Source organism: Tasmannia lanceolata, unplaced genomic scaffold (assembly GCF_043159265.1).
Source record: "Tasmannia lanceolata isolate RefF3 unplaced genomic scaffold, GAP_Taslan_0.1 ptg000008l, whole genome shotgun sequence".
Lineage (NCBI taxonomy): Eukaryota > Viridiplantae > Streptophyta > Magnoliopsida > Canellales > Winteraceae > Tasmannia > Tasmannia lanceolata.
In genome coordinates, this window is record NW_027518685.1 from 5,199,468 (window position 1) to 5,212,694 (window position 13,227).

At 35.7% G+C, this 13,227-nt stretch overlaps 1 protein-coding gene and 1 long non-coding RNA gene across 2 annotated transcripts; both read right to left on the reverse strand.

Annotated features, from left to right (window-relative positions):
* Positions 1–2,804: 2,804 nt before the first annotated feature.
* Positions 2,805–3,366, reverse strand: LOC143885339 (uncharacterized). The gene is made up of 3 exons (XR_013253209.1): positions 3,258–3,366; positions 2,997–3,117; positions 2,805–2,888 (listed from the first exon to the last, which is right to left on the reverse strand). It is a non-coding gene; the product is annotated as an uncharacterized LOC143885339 (long non-coding RNA).
* Positions 3,367–7,876: 4,510 nt separating this feature from the next.
* LOC143882479 (uncharacterized) lies at positions 7,877–9,850 on the reverse strand. Its single transcript, XM_077385956.1, has one exon. The coding sequence runs from the start codon at positions 9,848–9,850 to the stop codon at positions 7,877–7,879; it is 1,974 nt and encodes a 657-aa protein (XP_077242071.1).
* Between the last annotated feature and the right edge of the window lie 3,377 nt (positions 9,851–13,227).

Below are 13,227 nucleotides of genomic sequence, written 5' to 3' on the forward strand. Positions count from 1 at the left end.
ATGCTATGAGGGTGGCATCCGTTTCGAGAGTTCCTTGGTAGAGCTCTCCTTCACACGTGGATGATCCAGAGGGTGCTAGGGACCAGTTTCCCTCGCCGCCTATCTCGGATCAGGGTCCACAGTAGTCTTCATAGTTCATTCTTTGCAAAGGAGTGGTGAAGTTGTCAAAGACAAATGCAAGTGATTTTTCCACAACTCTAATTTAGAAAATAGAGTTTACTTAGAAAATAGTATTTGGGATTTTAGTTGTTGTGTTGCATGCTTGAAAATCTTATTTATTGCTTGATATTGTTTTCAAGCTTTTGTATTTTTATGCGCTTGGTATAAAGATTTTGATCTCATCTCGATACCGAAGTTTGAATTTGCCAATTAAGAAACATTATATAAGATGATCCAACACATAGTGTGAGAGACCTAAAAATCAGTTCATATTAGGAAAAATAAATCAATAAAAAAATATTAGGAAGAGAGAGCAAGAAACTTAGAACTATCAATCAGAAATTTCTGGCTTTCCTCAAAATGAGTATATAAATTGAATTTTCTACAGTAGACACACAGATGCGAAAAAAATAGCAAAAAAACTTTCAAAACCTGAAATTTCATGAAATTTTAGATCTGAACCCTCGAATCACGGATTTTCGTACCTCGATTGAGAGGGATTTTCAAGCCTGAAATTAGAGGTGGAAAGCTATTTGAGGTAGAAGAATCGAGATTGAGTAGGAAATGGAAGCCGATCTTCATCATTAGCATACCTGAAGAAAAGCATTGAATTATAGCCGTTTTTGGTGGTAAGAGGAAAAAGAATGAAAAAATATTCCAATTGCATTTAAATTAGAATTATGAAATTTTACTTGAAACAGATATGGACTGTTTTATTGGCAAAAATTTATAGAATTTATGTAAGCCTTTGTGTAGTTTAAGGTCACATGTCCATGTCTTGCTAAAGATAGGAAAAGATGGTGATTCATGTTCTTCATTCAACAATTGATCTCTATATAAAAATGTGGTGTGTTTAGTAAAGACTCTTTTCAAAGTATATTACCATAGATCTATGATTCGCAGCCTTCTATACTCTCACTTACATGATCACATGCGCGATCATGTAAGGTGTACATGCATGACACATACGAATGTTAAATGTTTGATACTATAGAAGGTGTACATGCACGTGGTTCAAATAAATAGCCAAAACGAAATATCAACCAAGAGTGAAGGAGTACATGGATGTAGCAGGAATGTTAAATGTTGTTGGCCTTTTCATTAGCTTTGGTTATGGAATCCATATTCTGGCAACCTGGAAAATTAAGAAAATGGGAAGCAAATAAAATACAATAAAGTTGTTAAAAAAAAGGGAAGAAAAGAAACATTATGAAATAGAGGAAAAAGTTAATAAGTACCTGTTTGGGTTCAGCTGTTGTTCATGGTTCCCTTAAAAATTATATGAAAGTGGGGAATTTAACATAAGTTACATCTATAGTTTAAGATGAGCTGAAGATACAGACATGAGGTAAACTTTATTTACAAAGTTGTAGTTAAAATATACATAGTATTCAAAAGCACTCATACATAGTGAATTTACATGTAATATTAACATGTTTTACAAACCAAAAGGCGAGTTATATAATTTTGCACTCTAAAGTGATAGGAAAGTTATGTAACTTTTTTCCAAAATTAGGTCATTTGATCTGACATCTTCATCCTGAAAATAAAACAAAGATGGAGTGTTGGTATATGTCGGAATTGATATCCATATTAAAGAATAGGAGCAGATAAGTTTTAAACTCAACTGGTGTGCATAGGGATTAAAATCTTAAAGTTTATACCTTCTTCGGAAACATTTCCTAAATGCAATTCATCATCTCTTGTTCTTTTTTGTGAGGCATGTATTGAAGATTCTGCGATGGTTGATTCAACTGTTGAATTCTCTCCATGAGTATGAACTGATATGATATCTTGTTCCTTTGAAAAAAGAAGATGTAATTGACCTTAATATTGAGATTTGATATAATTTCTAACAATATAGGATAAGAAAGTTTGGTGAATTAAGTACCATGCATGGAGAATCCTGTTCCGTATGTGATCCGTGATATTTTTGCTTGCCTCTCCCTTTCGCAGAGGACAAAACATCTCCTATAACAATGTAATATTTAATTATGTGAATTGTTAAATGTAATAGTAAATATGAATTGGGTTGAAAAATTGGAAATTAAAAATAAATAAAGGGAGATGATATTTTCACTTGAAATCAGGTTATGAGGGGAGTGTGCATGTAATGCAGGGGGTGAAACTATTATTACCCTAAATAAATAATAATGCAAATTGTAAGCAATATGATTTAAGTACGATTGCATTTGACTTTAACATATGTGTAATGGTACCTTCTGTGTTTGTGAGCTGTGATTGTAACACATTCTTCGAATGAGTGATTGAACTTGCTGTTGAAGAAAGTGTTGTGATTGTGTCAATTAGGGATTGATGAGTGGCTACTCCAATTACTGATGAGGAAGAGTGTACATCATGAGAAAGAGTGCTTGAACTTGGTAGTGAGGAATGCATTGTCACTGATTCAATGATTGATTCAATCGGAAAGTGATCATTTCCCATTTCAGGTGCTGCAGTTAAAAATAAGTGAAATTATTCTATTTGCATGTAATGTGTACATACAAAATCTTATTCACTAATGAAATGTTAATTATATTGAGATTACCATCAATTAAGTGAAGTAGTGCATGACTCTCTTCTGAGTAATCTACGTCAATGATCGAATGCACTATGAAGTCTGAAGTATCAGTTATCATTAATTTCCCTTTCAAATTTGATAGAATAAAGACATATTTTTTCCATAGTCGTGGAGAGAATATCCGATTGAAACGGCTTATATTATCACCCTTTAAGAAAAATTACACGGAAGTGGGAAAATTAGTAAATGAATTAGAAATGCATTTGCCGAAAAATATTTGATTATAAAATAATTGGAGATTATAATAAGAATTTACCTCAATAACCTGTGTTCTAAACTCCAATGCTGTGAGGCCCAATACATGCTCTGCCTCATCAGTAAATAATCTCAAATCCATGGTTCCTGTCTCATCGACAACCTCTGCCTTAATTGTGTAGCTGAATAATATGTGAAAATGTTAATGCAGACATTCGATTTTATGATAACACAGACATATGTGTGTGTGTGTACTAAAGCCTTGTATAAATGGACTGTATGTAAGATGACATTTGAACCAGGTAAGTAATGTTTAACATACCTCAAGATTGGTGGATCGCAACCATACTCACAAAAGCTACACTTGTTTGTATTATCTGAGGGTACGAATTTGTGTTTGCATGCCACACATGCACTGTAGCAATGCAACTTGTAAGAACCGGTAAAATATATATATATATATATATATATATACAAATAAATAAATAAAAATGGCCTCATAGATGGGTAATCATCGGCCATTACTCATTTTTCCCCGAGTTAATCGGAAATGAGGACATCTGGCATAATGGGGCATACGCGATTCGAACCCAGCTCTGAGCTAGGATTGAACGGCTTCCTACCACTAAGCCACCGCCTCAGATGTCAACTAAAAAGGAGTAGATATTTACATATATTAAAAATTACCAATAGTCACTATTCATAATTACTATTCACAATAGTCACTATGCAAGATTACTATGCAGAAATACTATGCAAGTTCACTATTGAGATGCACTATTTAAAAATACTATTCACAGTAGGTCCCACATCAGCGGGCCCCACACGGGTCCCACCAACAGTGGGTCCCACATCAGCGGGCCCCATACAAGCGGGTCCTACCACCAGTGAGCCCCACAACAAGTAGGACCCACAACAAGCAGGACCCACAAATAGCGGGTCACGCCACAACCAGTATCATTAATTAATAGTTAAATAAGATTAATTATTATTTTTAATCTTATTTTTAAGAGAGTAGTTGAAGATGGTAGGTGAAATAATAATTAAATAAGATTAATTATTATTTTTAATCTTATTTTTAAGAGAGTAGTTGAAGATGGTAGGTGAAATAATAATTAAATAAGATTAATTATTATTTTTAAGAGAGTAGTAGGTGAAAATATATCTATTAGAGGAAGAGAAGAAGAAGAAAAAAAAAGAAAAGAGAGAGGAAAAGGAAAAAGGAAATCCACTTCATCACTACCAAGGTAAGTCTTTCAATAGTTAAAGTATTTATTTCATATAGATAGTTAAAGTATTTATTTCATATAGATAGTTAAAGTATTTATTAATATGGTTGGTTCTACCACCTATGTAAATATCAGGATAAAGCATGCATAAGAGGCGATAACTCGCTGTAGATTATGCAAGTTTTATCATCTTATTTGAACGGTGAAATGCTAGCATAGTAACCGTAAAGTAAATGGTTGGTTCTACCACCTATATAAATATCAGGATAAAGCATGCATAAGAGGCGATAACTCGCTATAGATTATGCAAGTTTTATCATCTTATTTGAACGGTGAAATGCTAGCATAGTAACCGTAAAGTAAACTTTAATCAAAGAAAGGCAAACTGCTAAGCATAGTAGCCAAGAATTAAACTAAATCAAAGAATGGTGAACTGCTGAGCACAAGTAACATGTGGGGTCCACATGAATAATAACATGTGGGGTCCATATGAATAGTGCATGCTAGGCCCCATGATCTTAAAAATTTAATAGAAAGAACACTGAACACAAGGAACATTATTTTGGACATAGATGGACATTACCTGGACAGAAAGGACACTGCCTTAAAACATGAATTTGATAAAATTAGAATATATTTACAGGTTATCCACTCCAAGGTGTAAGCTCAAACAAACCTGTGACCGAAAAACTATAGGTAAGGGTTTTCTTCCTTTGATTCTCTTTTGCTATACTGGATGAAATGATTTTCTATTGCCATAAGAGTTTCTATCCTTCTGAGATCCACAACTGATGAGAATCCAAGGGGGATCCTTTCTTTCAGACCCCATTCCTTTCAGATAAATAATTTTTACTTGTATCCTCGAAACTTGTTTCCGTGAGATATGTTTATGTTTAGGGTTTATCTTGTGATACCCTAATTCTGAATATGGACTGAATTATGATATGATGACGGGTGGACGCGTTATAGTCCTCCATGTGCACGTGGGTAAAAACGACTCTAGAGAGTGTAAATCTAGAGGATTATGAGCCGAGGTATGGCTATGAATGGGCCGAGATATGGCTATGAATGAAAGCATCTATGCTTAATGAAGTCTATATATAATTCTTGATATCAAGTTCTGTAAGTTTTCTCTATACATTTGGAAAGCATGTTGTGCATATTCTTTCTTTCCATGTTTATAATGTGAGATGTCCTATCTGCAAAATATCATGTTCTTATGAGCTTGACAATTCTACATCACTTGTTGTTTATACCCTACTGGGCTATTTGAGCTCACCCTTTTTTCCTTGTTTTATTGTTCCAACCCCCAGGTGAAGTATAGATGAAAGATGAGGAATGCTAGAGTTGAATGCAGAACTGTTCTAAAGGACAAATATGTTTTAAATATGTATCAACTATGTCTTGAATTAAGATGTAATAAGTTAGACCTAATTTCTGTAAACCCTCTAAACGTAGTTGTTGTATTTGAGATCTTGGAAATAATGAAAGTTTTTGAGAAAGATAATGTAATATTCTTCTACGCACCGAGTTGGTAATTTCAAAAAAAATCCGGGGCGTTACACAACTGACCAATGCGAATTTGAGCTAATGTTGCGATGATCCGATAATATGTAGGCTACAATTTTAGACCGCATCTTAGTTCCAAAAAAGTTCAAGAATTTGTATATTTCTTAGAAATGAATGTGTTTATTTGGGTTACCGTTAATGCATCACGTTGCAAATGCTGATAAAACTGAGTGATGTTGACTCTTTTGGCTAGCGGTAAGATAGAAGCGACACTTGATGGTGAAGAAGATGATTGTATTCTCTTAAGTAATGAGCGAGCAGTTGCATTTCCTTCCAACCTAAGTAGGAAAAAATTATAATTAAAATATATGTGAAAAAGGATTGTATTTAATTTTAAAGGAATGTGAAAATTGGATACCAAGCTAGTAGTCTTTCTGCACCAACATTGATTGGATTGACTGTTGTAGTTGTGTATCCCGTGCTTGATAAAGACCCACCTATAAGAGATTATTATTAGAATATTGTTATATGTTAGAAAGGAAAACAAAAGAAAATGTAATAGCGATTCTAGATATACCTTGATATTGAACAACTTTGACGGCCTTCACCATCAATACGGTATCGAATATGGGTAGGTGAACCATGTCCTCTGTTAGGGGTGGACATGGTTCCGGTTCGAACCGAGGAACCGAACCGAACCGGCACATATGGTTCGGTTCGGTTCGGTTCCATAGTTATATGGTTCGGTTCCAGTTCTAAAAACCTGGAACCGATGGAAATTCGGTTCGGTTCTGGGTTTGGGATCTCGGAACCGAGAACCGAACCGAGAACCGACCCATCTTAAAACCCTTAGATTAATCAGCACTTCCCAAAAAATAAAGTGAATGGACTGATTCCACTCACTCGATTTTATAAAATGTTTGGCAAACAAGCCATAATATTTTAATGGCAGGAAAGAAGATGTGGGAAGGGAAAGTGACTGCATGCTTTTCTTTTTAATATTAACTTTGTATAACGCCCCCACAAAGTCATATTCATCATCTCATTAGAGACTTTTGTGCTCTGCTTTTCCCAACAATGATAGGCTGGAAACATAAAGTTATTCTATCTCAAGAAAAAAAAAACCAAACATTCAAACAAAGGAGGGAAACTGTTGTGAATAAATTCCGTTGATTTGGTGAAGGTCGGGTAAACCCAGAACCGAACCGAACCGATTATATATGGTTCTGGTTCGGTTCGGTTCCAAACATATATGGTTCTGGTTCGGTTCCAATTTCAAGGAACCGATTATATATGGTTCGATTCTGGGTATACCCCAAAACCGAACCGAACCGAACCATGTCCACCCCTATCCTCTGTCACGGAATGAGCCTTAAGAGCCCATAAGGTCAACAGAACTGGACGATTACTGGTATGAATAAGGCAATTGGGTTAAGATTGTAAATTTGAATGAAATAGTAAGATGATAATATGAATAAAGGAAGCTTAAAAAATTACCTGTCATCTATCAAGACCAACTCTTTCTTGAAAGTGAAATTGTTCTGTGTCTTAATGGTATGAATTTTGGAGACGTAAACCAAAATGCCGAGAATATCTTCCACAAAGCAACAGAAGTCAAATATAATAAGAGTATAGAGTTTATGTCCATCAAATGGAAGAATAGTAGTAAATCTCATTGGTCGCAAATGGTATTGATGATTGGTGATTGGGCAACGCTGAGTGTTAGGTTTAACAACCACATCGTGTATATAGTAAGCACCACCTTCACTTAATATTCCTCTGTATCTTTCAATATTTTCATCAAAAAGAAGTAGCAGAATCTCCTCTTCCTGATAGAATAAAGAAATAACGATAATTATAGATTGAAGTAATAGTGAATAAAGGAAACATATATAATTGAAGATAAAAAAGCGAGCATTCATTGTTGAGGAAATGAATCGCACTCTTTCATCAGTTAGAACTATTTTCACAAGACGGCCCTTGCTGCAAGGATTATCAAAATTGTAAATGTCGTAGATATGCTTCACACGACACTTAATATTCCATTTGGTCTGAGAGGGATTTATAAATGCGAATGGTGGATAAGAACGGCCTTCCATCCTAGCAAGAAAAAATTCAATTAATTATATATGGTAAAAAAATACGAACTTGCGAAGCAAGTTTATAAGAATGGATAGATTAAGAGAAATATGTATACCATATATTAAAGACACTGTAAAACTTCCTTGAAAACAACATTTCGCGTGTATCCTCGCCTAGGATGTTCTTTATTGCCAAGTAACAATCGTACACCGGATCGAGAAGTGACACGTGATAAAGCAACATAAAGTTGTCCATGACTAAAAACAGGCTTTGGTAGGTATATCCCAACCATTGACAAAGTCTGACCTTGGCTTTTATTTATCGTCATTGCAAAAGCAACCTTCAAAGGAAATTGTCTCCTTTTGAATATGAAAGGAAAATCACAGGGGGATGTGGACAATACAATTCTTGGAATGCAGTGGATGTCACCTTTGTTAGCTCCTGTAATAATCCTTGTGCGAATAGTCCGTCGCTCTAGGATAACTACAACCAATCGTGTTCCGTTGCAAAGGCTGATAGAAGCATTTAGGTTACGTAACAACATCACAGGAAGACCGACCTTTAACTCCAAAGAATGCTTAGGAATTCCTGGAAAATTTAAGGAATGTAGATACTCAGGTGTAGTCATGAAATCAGTAGATGAGGAATGAGTATCTTTGTTAACAGCAGCATCAGCACTTAAGTACGTTCTACTGCTAACGGGCAAGATCTTTGACATTATAGTATTAATGTGATCTACATCATCATTCTTCGGGGCTAAAATAGCTCTCTGTTCAAGGTAAGTATCATCGTCCAAATTAGATGTTAAATTTGGGTAGATCTCTGATATTAATTGGCCCACTCCAGTATCGTTATCAAGTATTAGCATATCATTTGGAATTTTTATCCAGTCAGCTTCCATATGATTATGAATTGAAATTGCAGGCAATGTTCCGTTTCCAATATCAAGAAGCCATTGTGCAAATTCAGAGGCCTCATTACGGTCTATAGAAGATAATCCGTGTTGGAATACACGCATATTTGTTGTTAGATGCAGTAGCTGACACTGCTTCCATAAATATGATTTTTGCAAGCAAGCAGCAACAGTAGCCTCTCGTCTTCCTCTAGGGATAACAGGAAGTACTTGTCTGAAATCACCTCCGAGAACAGTAGTTTTCCCCCCAAAAACTTTAGATCGTGCATCAAAAGAAGGGGTCGTTAATAAATCCCTCAATGTGCGATCAACTGCTTCAATGGTGTACCGATGTATCATTGCCGCCTCATCCCATATAATAAGTTCAGCTTTTCTTATCAAGTCTGCCAACTCTGATTGATGTGTAATCGTGCATGCAGTAGTTTCAAATACATCGAGTGGAATTTTGAAGCGTGAATGAGCAGTACGACTGCCTGGTAGTAACAATGCAGCAATACCAGATGATGCAATACTCAACACTAATCTTCCATCACTTCGTAATTTATTAATCAAAGTCTTCCATAAGTAGGTCTTTCCAATACCACCACTACCATATACAAAATAAAAGTCGCCTTGCTTATTGACACATGAGTTGATGATAGTGTTAAATATCAATAATTGCTCTGAATTTAGGCCGGCATGTAGATGATGGAATTCAAGATCTGCTGTTGTGCGATCAAAGTTTGACTCGTCCCGAATATATTTATTTGGAATGCTATGTTCTATCATCGTAGGTATCGGCATAGAAGGATAATCAGAAAGACCTCTACCGACTGAAGTAAGAATGATTTCTATCTCTTGTAGTGCAGCATTTCGCAAGACATCTTCGGGTAATAATAAGGTTGAATGGTGTAATGCGATTCGGGCTCTAAACTGCAAGTCATCTGATAAGTCTCTCCAATGATTGTTCCATAATTGCAATGGATTCGTCACTTGACATGATGTTAAAATTGATACAAATAGATGTCGGAGTTGATGTGGTGAGGCCCAAATAGAAGCTTCTTGAAGTGCTTCGTGCCACTCGTTATCGTCTTCCAACAAACCCAAAGAATTGCATGCAGATCTAAAGTCTGGGCAAAGGAAGCCGTAAACTGTCCGAATATCTTCGAAACTCAAAGGGCCACGTACAATGTTTAGAAGCATACTGTGGGACCCGATCCCGCGAGAGGGGGTGGGGCGCGAGCCGCCACGCGCTCTCTCTTGGTCTCTCGTACCCACGCAATTGGCGTGTGCATTTTATTATTGATTTGAATTCGTCTTTCCTGTGAACTTGGGATCACTAAGGTAATCCGAATTCCACACGAAAGAGACTGACAGAGTCGTCACCTAGATGTGGGATCTAGGACCCATAATTAACCAGAAATCTAGACTCGCTACCTGGTTACAAGAATGGAAGGTATGGGGAGTTATCCACCACATGCATCATTCCTGCCCGATAATCGGTCTTCGATTCCAAAAGCTAACTCTTTTAAATTTATTTTAAATGGCTCATTCAACTCTATATTAATGTGCGAACTAAGTGACATGCATCCTAAAATCTAATTTCATGGAAAATCCTAAGTGATTTAATTAAGCATTTACAAGAAAATTAATATACAAAACACCACAATTTGTTGTGGTGCCGACTCGCGGTTGGTATGCCATCAGACATCCAAGCTGCCTACGTACCCAAGCCTCACTGGGATCAGAGTCGAAGTAGTTCGGTGCACCTAAGCTACTTATGCCTAACTCAACTAAGACACCGACCTAGACGGGATTGACTGTTTCAACAGTTTTAGGAGAAATTATTTAATTCAAGTTGAGGATTTTATTATCTTAGGATTTCATCTAAGATGCTATATGATTCTTATCTAAATGCAAGATGTTCCTTAGACTAATGCAGGTTAGCCTACATCCTAGTTTACTAGGCTTGTCCTAAGGAAAGATTGGGTGACTAGTGTAACTAGACCTATGGCACGGTTGCTATCCATAGCAAGCGTCCGTGATGAGGCTGGACTCCTAACTTTAGGACTCCCTAAAACCTAAGACTCCTTAAAACTTAGGACACGACACCACACCAGTGTTCCTAAATTGGGCTCTAATGGTTCTTACGACGGAAACCGCGATCCAACGGTTTGGAAAGACACAAGACAAATCGATTTAAATTCTCGAGGTTAATGAATTTCAGATTTTAAGGATTTTCAATTTATGGACACTTAAGGATTACCAATGGCTCTAGTGTTTACCAATTCCGGCCCAGAATAGCATCCAAGGAAGGGAATCGTGCGCTCTTTCCTTGCGCAATTTAATACTTAGGTTATAACATCTTATTGCCTGGCATATCTCAGGATTTCCGTGGACAGTAACCTCGGAGCCAACAACATGCTATAGCTTAAGTATTCAAATTGTCAAAGATCGGTTGCAATTGGTATACGATTATGAATGTACTGGCCATTTTTTCAGGGAATTCTAATGATCCTAAGATTTCTGTTTCAATGGATTAAAGAGATAATATGTGACAGAGATTTAAGGTTCTTCAGAGATTTTCAGATGAATTTCAATTAATTTCGGATTTTCAATGAATTTTATCAATTTTAAACATATGAGTGATTTTACAAGTGAAATTATTGCAAACGAATTCGAAATGAGTTGAAACTTTTACACCAACAAGATATGATGACATGTAGCTTACTGAAATATTTTTACAGATTTTTACATTAAACTCATATTTAATTTTGATTTAACAATTAATTGATCAGATTGCAAAAATAACACCGAAACTACTAGAAATAGAAATCTAAATTCAATGAAATTTCTACAGAAATAAAATATGAGTAAAAATAGCATGCTGTGAGAATTTCATGAATTTTGGAAACCATTTACTATCAATTTCGGATTTTTCAATTTTCAGACCAGATTATGAATTAACACTACATCCCACATGAAACAAGATCTAAATCACCTGAAACCTTTACAGCAACTAGAAATATGGAATATAAGACTACTGTCAAAATTTTGAGAATTTTATCTGTGATCTGATGTATGTAAAAATTCCCCCAAAATCTGATGAGTTTCAAAGAAAGCACAAAATAATATACCAAACAAATTCTAAAAATTCTCAAAACTTCATGGTAGAATGTATTAGTATCATATTAGTTTCCCACGAAATTTCATTAATTTTGGAATTCATTTAGTATATGTTTTATTTTTGAAACACTCATGTAGATCATGATTTTGAGCATACATATTTAATATTCAACTAAATCCAATTAAATACTAAAAATTATGCAAATATACCAAATAATCCTGGAAAAATCCGAAAATTAAGCATCTACCTGTGATCGAAATCCTCGCCGAATCCGAGAGCCGAAAAATTCGAAAATATCCCGCCTATGTGTGATCCGCTCCGCCTTTCTTCCTCTTGATCTTTGTTTTTTTTTTCTTTGCTCTCCTCACTATGAATGGGGAGAGAGAGAGAGAGAGAGAGAGAGAGAGGGCTAAATTTTCTAAGAGAGGGGTTCTTTTTTTTTTCTTCTTTTTTGGTGGGATGAGAGGGTATTTATAGGAGAATGGGATGGCAAAAGTTACCAAAGGTGTAGGGTTGTGATTGGATTAGGAGGTTAGGTGGTTTTGGATGGTTAGGATGATGGCACTCTTCTTGAGAGAGTCATTTATGGAAACATGTTGCAAGATGTTGCCCAAAATTAAGGGATATGAGAATGGATGGTTAGGATGATGACACTTATCTTGAGAGAGTCATTTATGGAAACATGTTGCAACATGTTGCCCAAAATTTAAGGGATATGAGAATGGATGGTTAGGATGATGGCACTTATCTTGAGAGAGTCTTTTATGGAAACATGTTGCAACATGTTGCCCAAAATATGAGAATATTAGCAACTTTAGGGTGAGAAAGAGAAAAGCAAGTGGGTAAGAGGAATCAAGCCATGTTTTCCCAAGCTTAAAAAAATGTGTGGTGAGAGGAGAGAAAATGTGAGGAGAAAGAACACTCACGGAAACAAAAAAATATCGTTTTCCGGAAATTTTGGCATCCGATTTCGATAATTTTTTCATCTTTGGAATCCTTGATTTTTACTCTTTCGTTGAAGCCCAATATTGCCATAGAAATATCGATTTCAAAATTTTGATGAATGAGAGCCGTCGATCTTCCTCGGCAAATCGTTTTTCCAAAGATTTAGCAAATCGGTGATCCAAATGAACCAACCGATTCGATCAATTTTGGATCAACGACCAAAACTATTAAACCATGACATCTACACCAATTAAGATTTTTTATTTTTTATTTTTTTTTGTTATTGATGATTTAATGGAATAATTTTGACGGTTCTCCTTCATCATGCCTTGATCCGTGATTTTTCACTGGGTTTTTGCTCAATTAAGTGGCACAGTGTTTAATCTGAATTTGAGATTAACTTTGATCGATCCTGACCGAAGCAACTTATCCCAAAGTTCTCTCTTATTTAGATTCCTGTGGATCACCCTTCTCCACACCCGGCGAAAAAATGCGAAACACAGTGGAA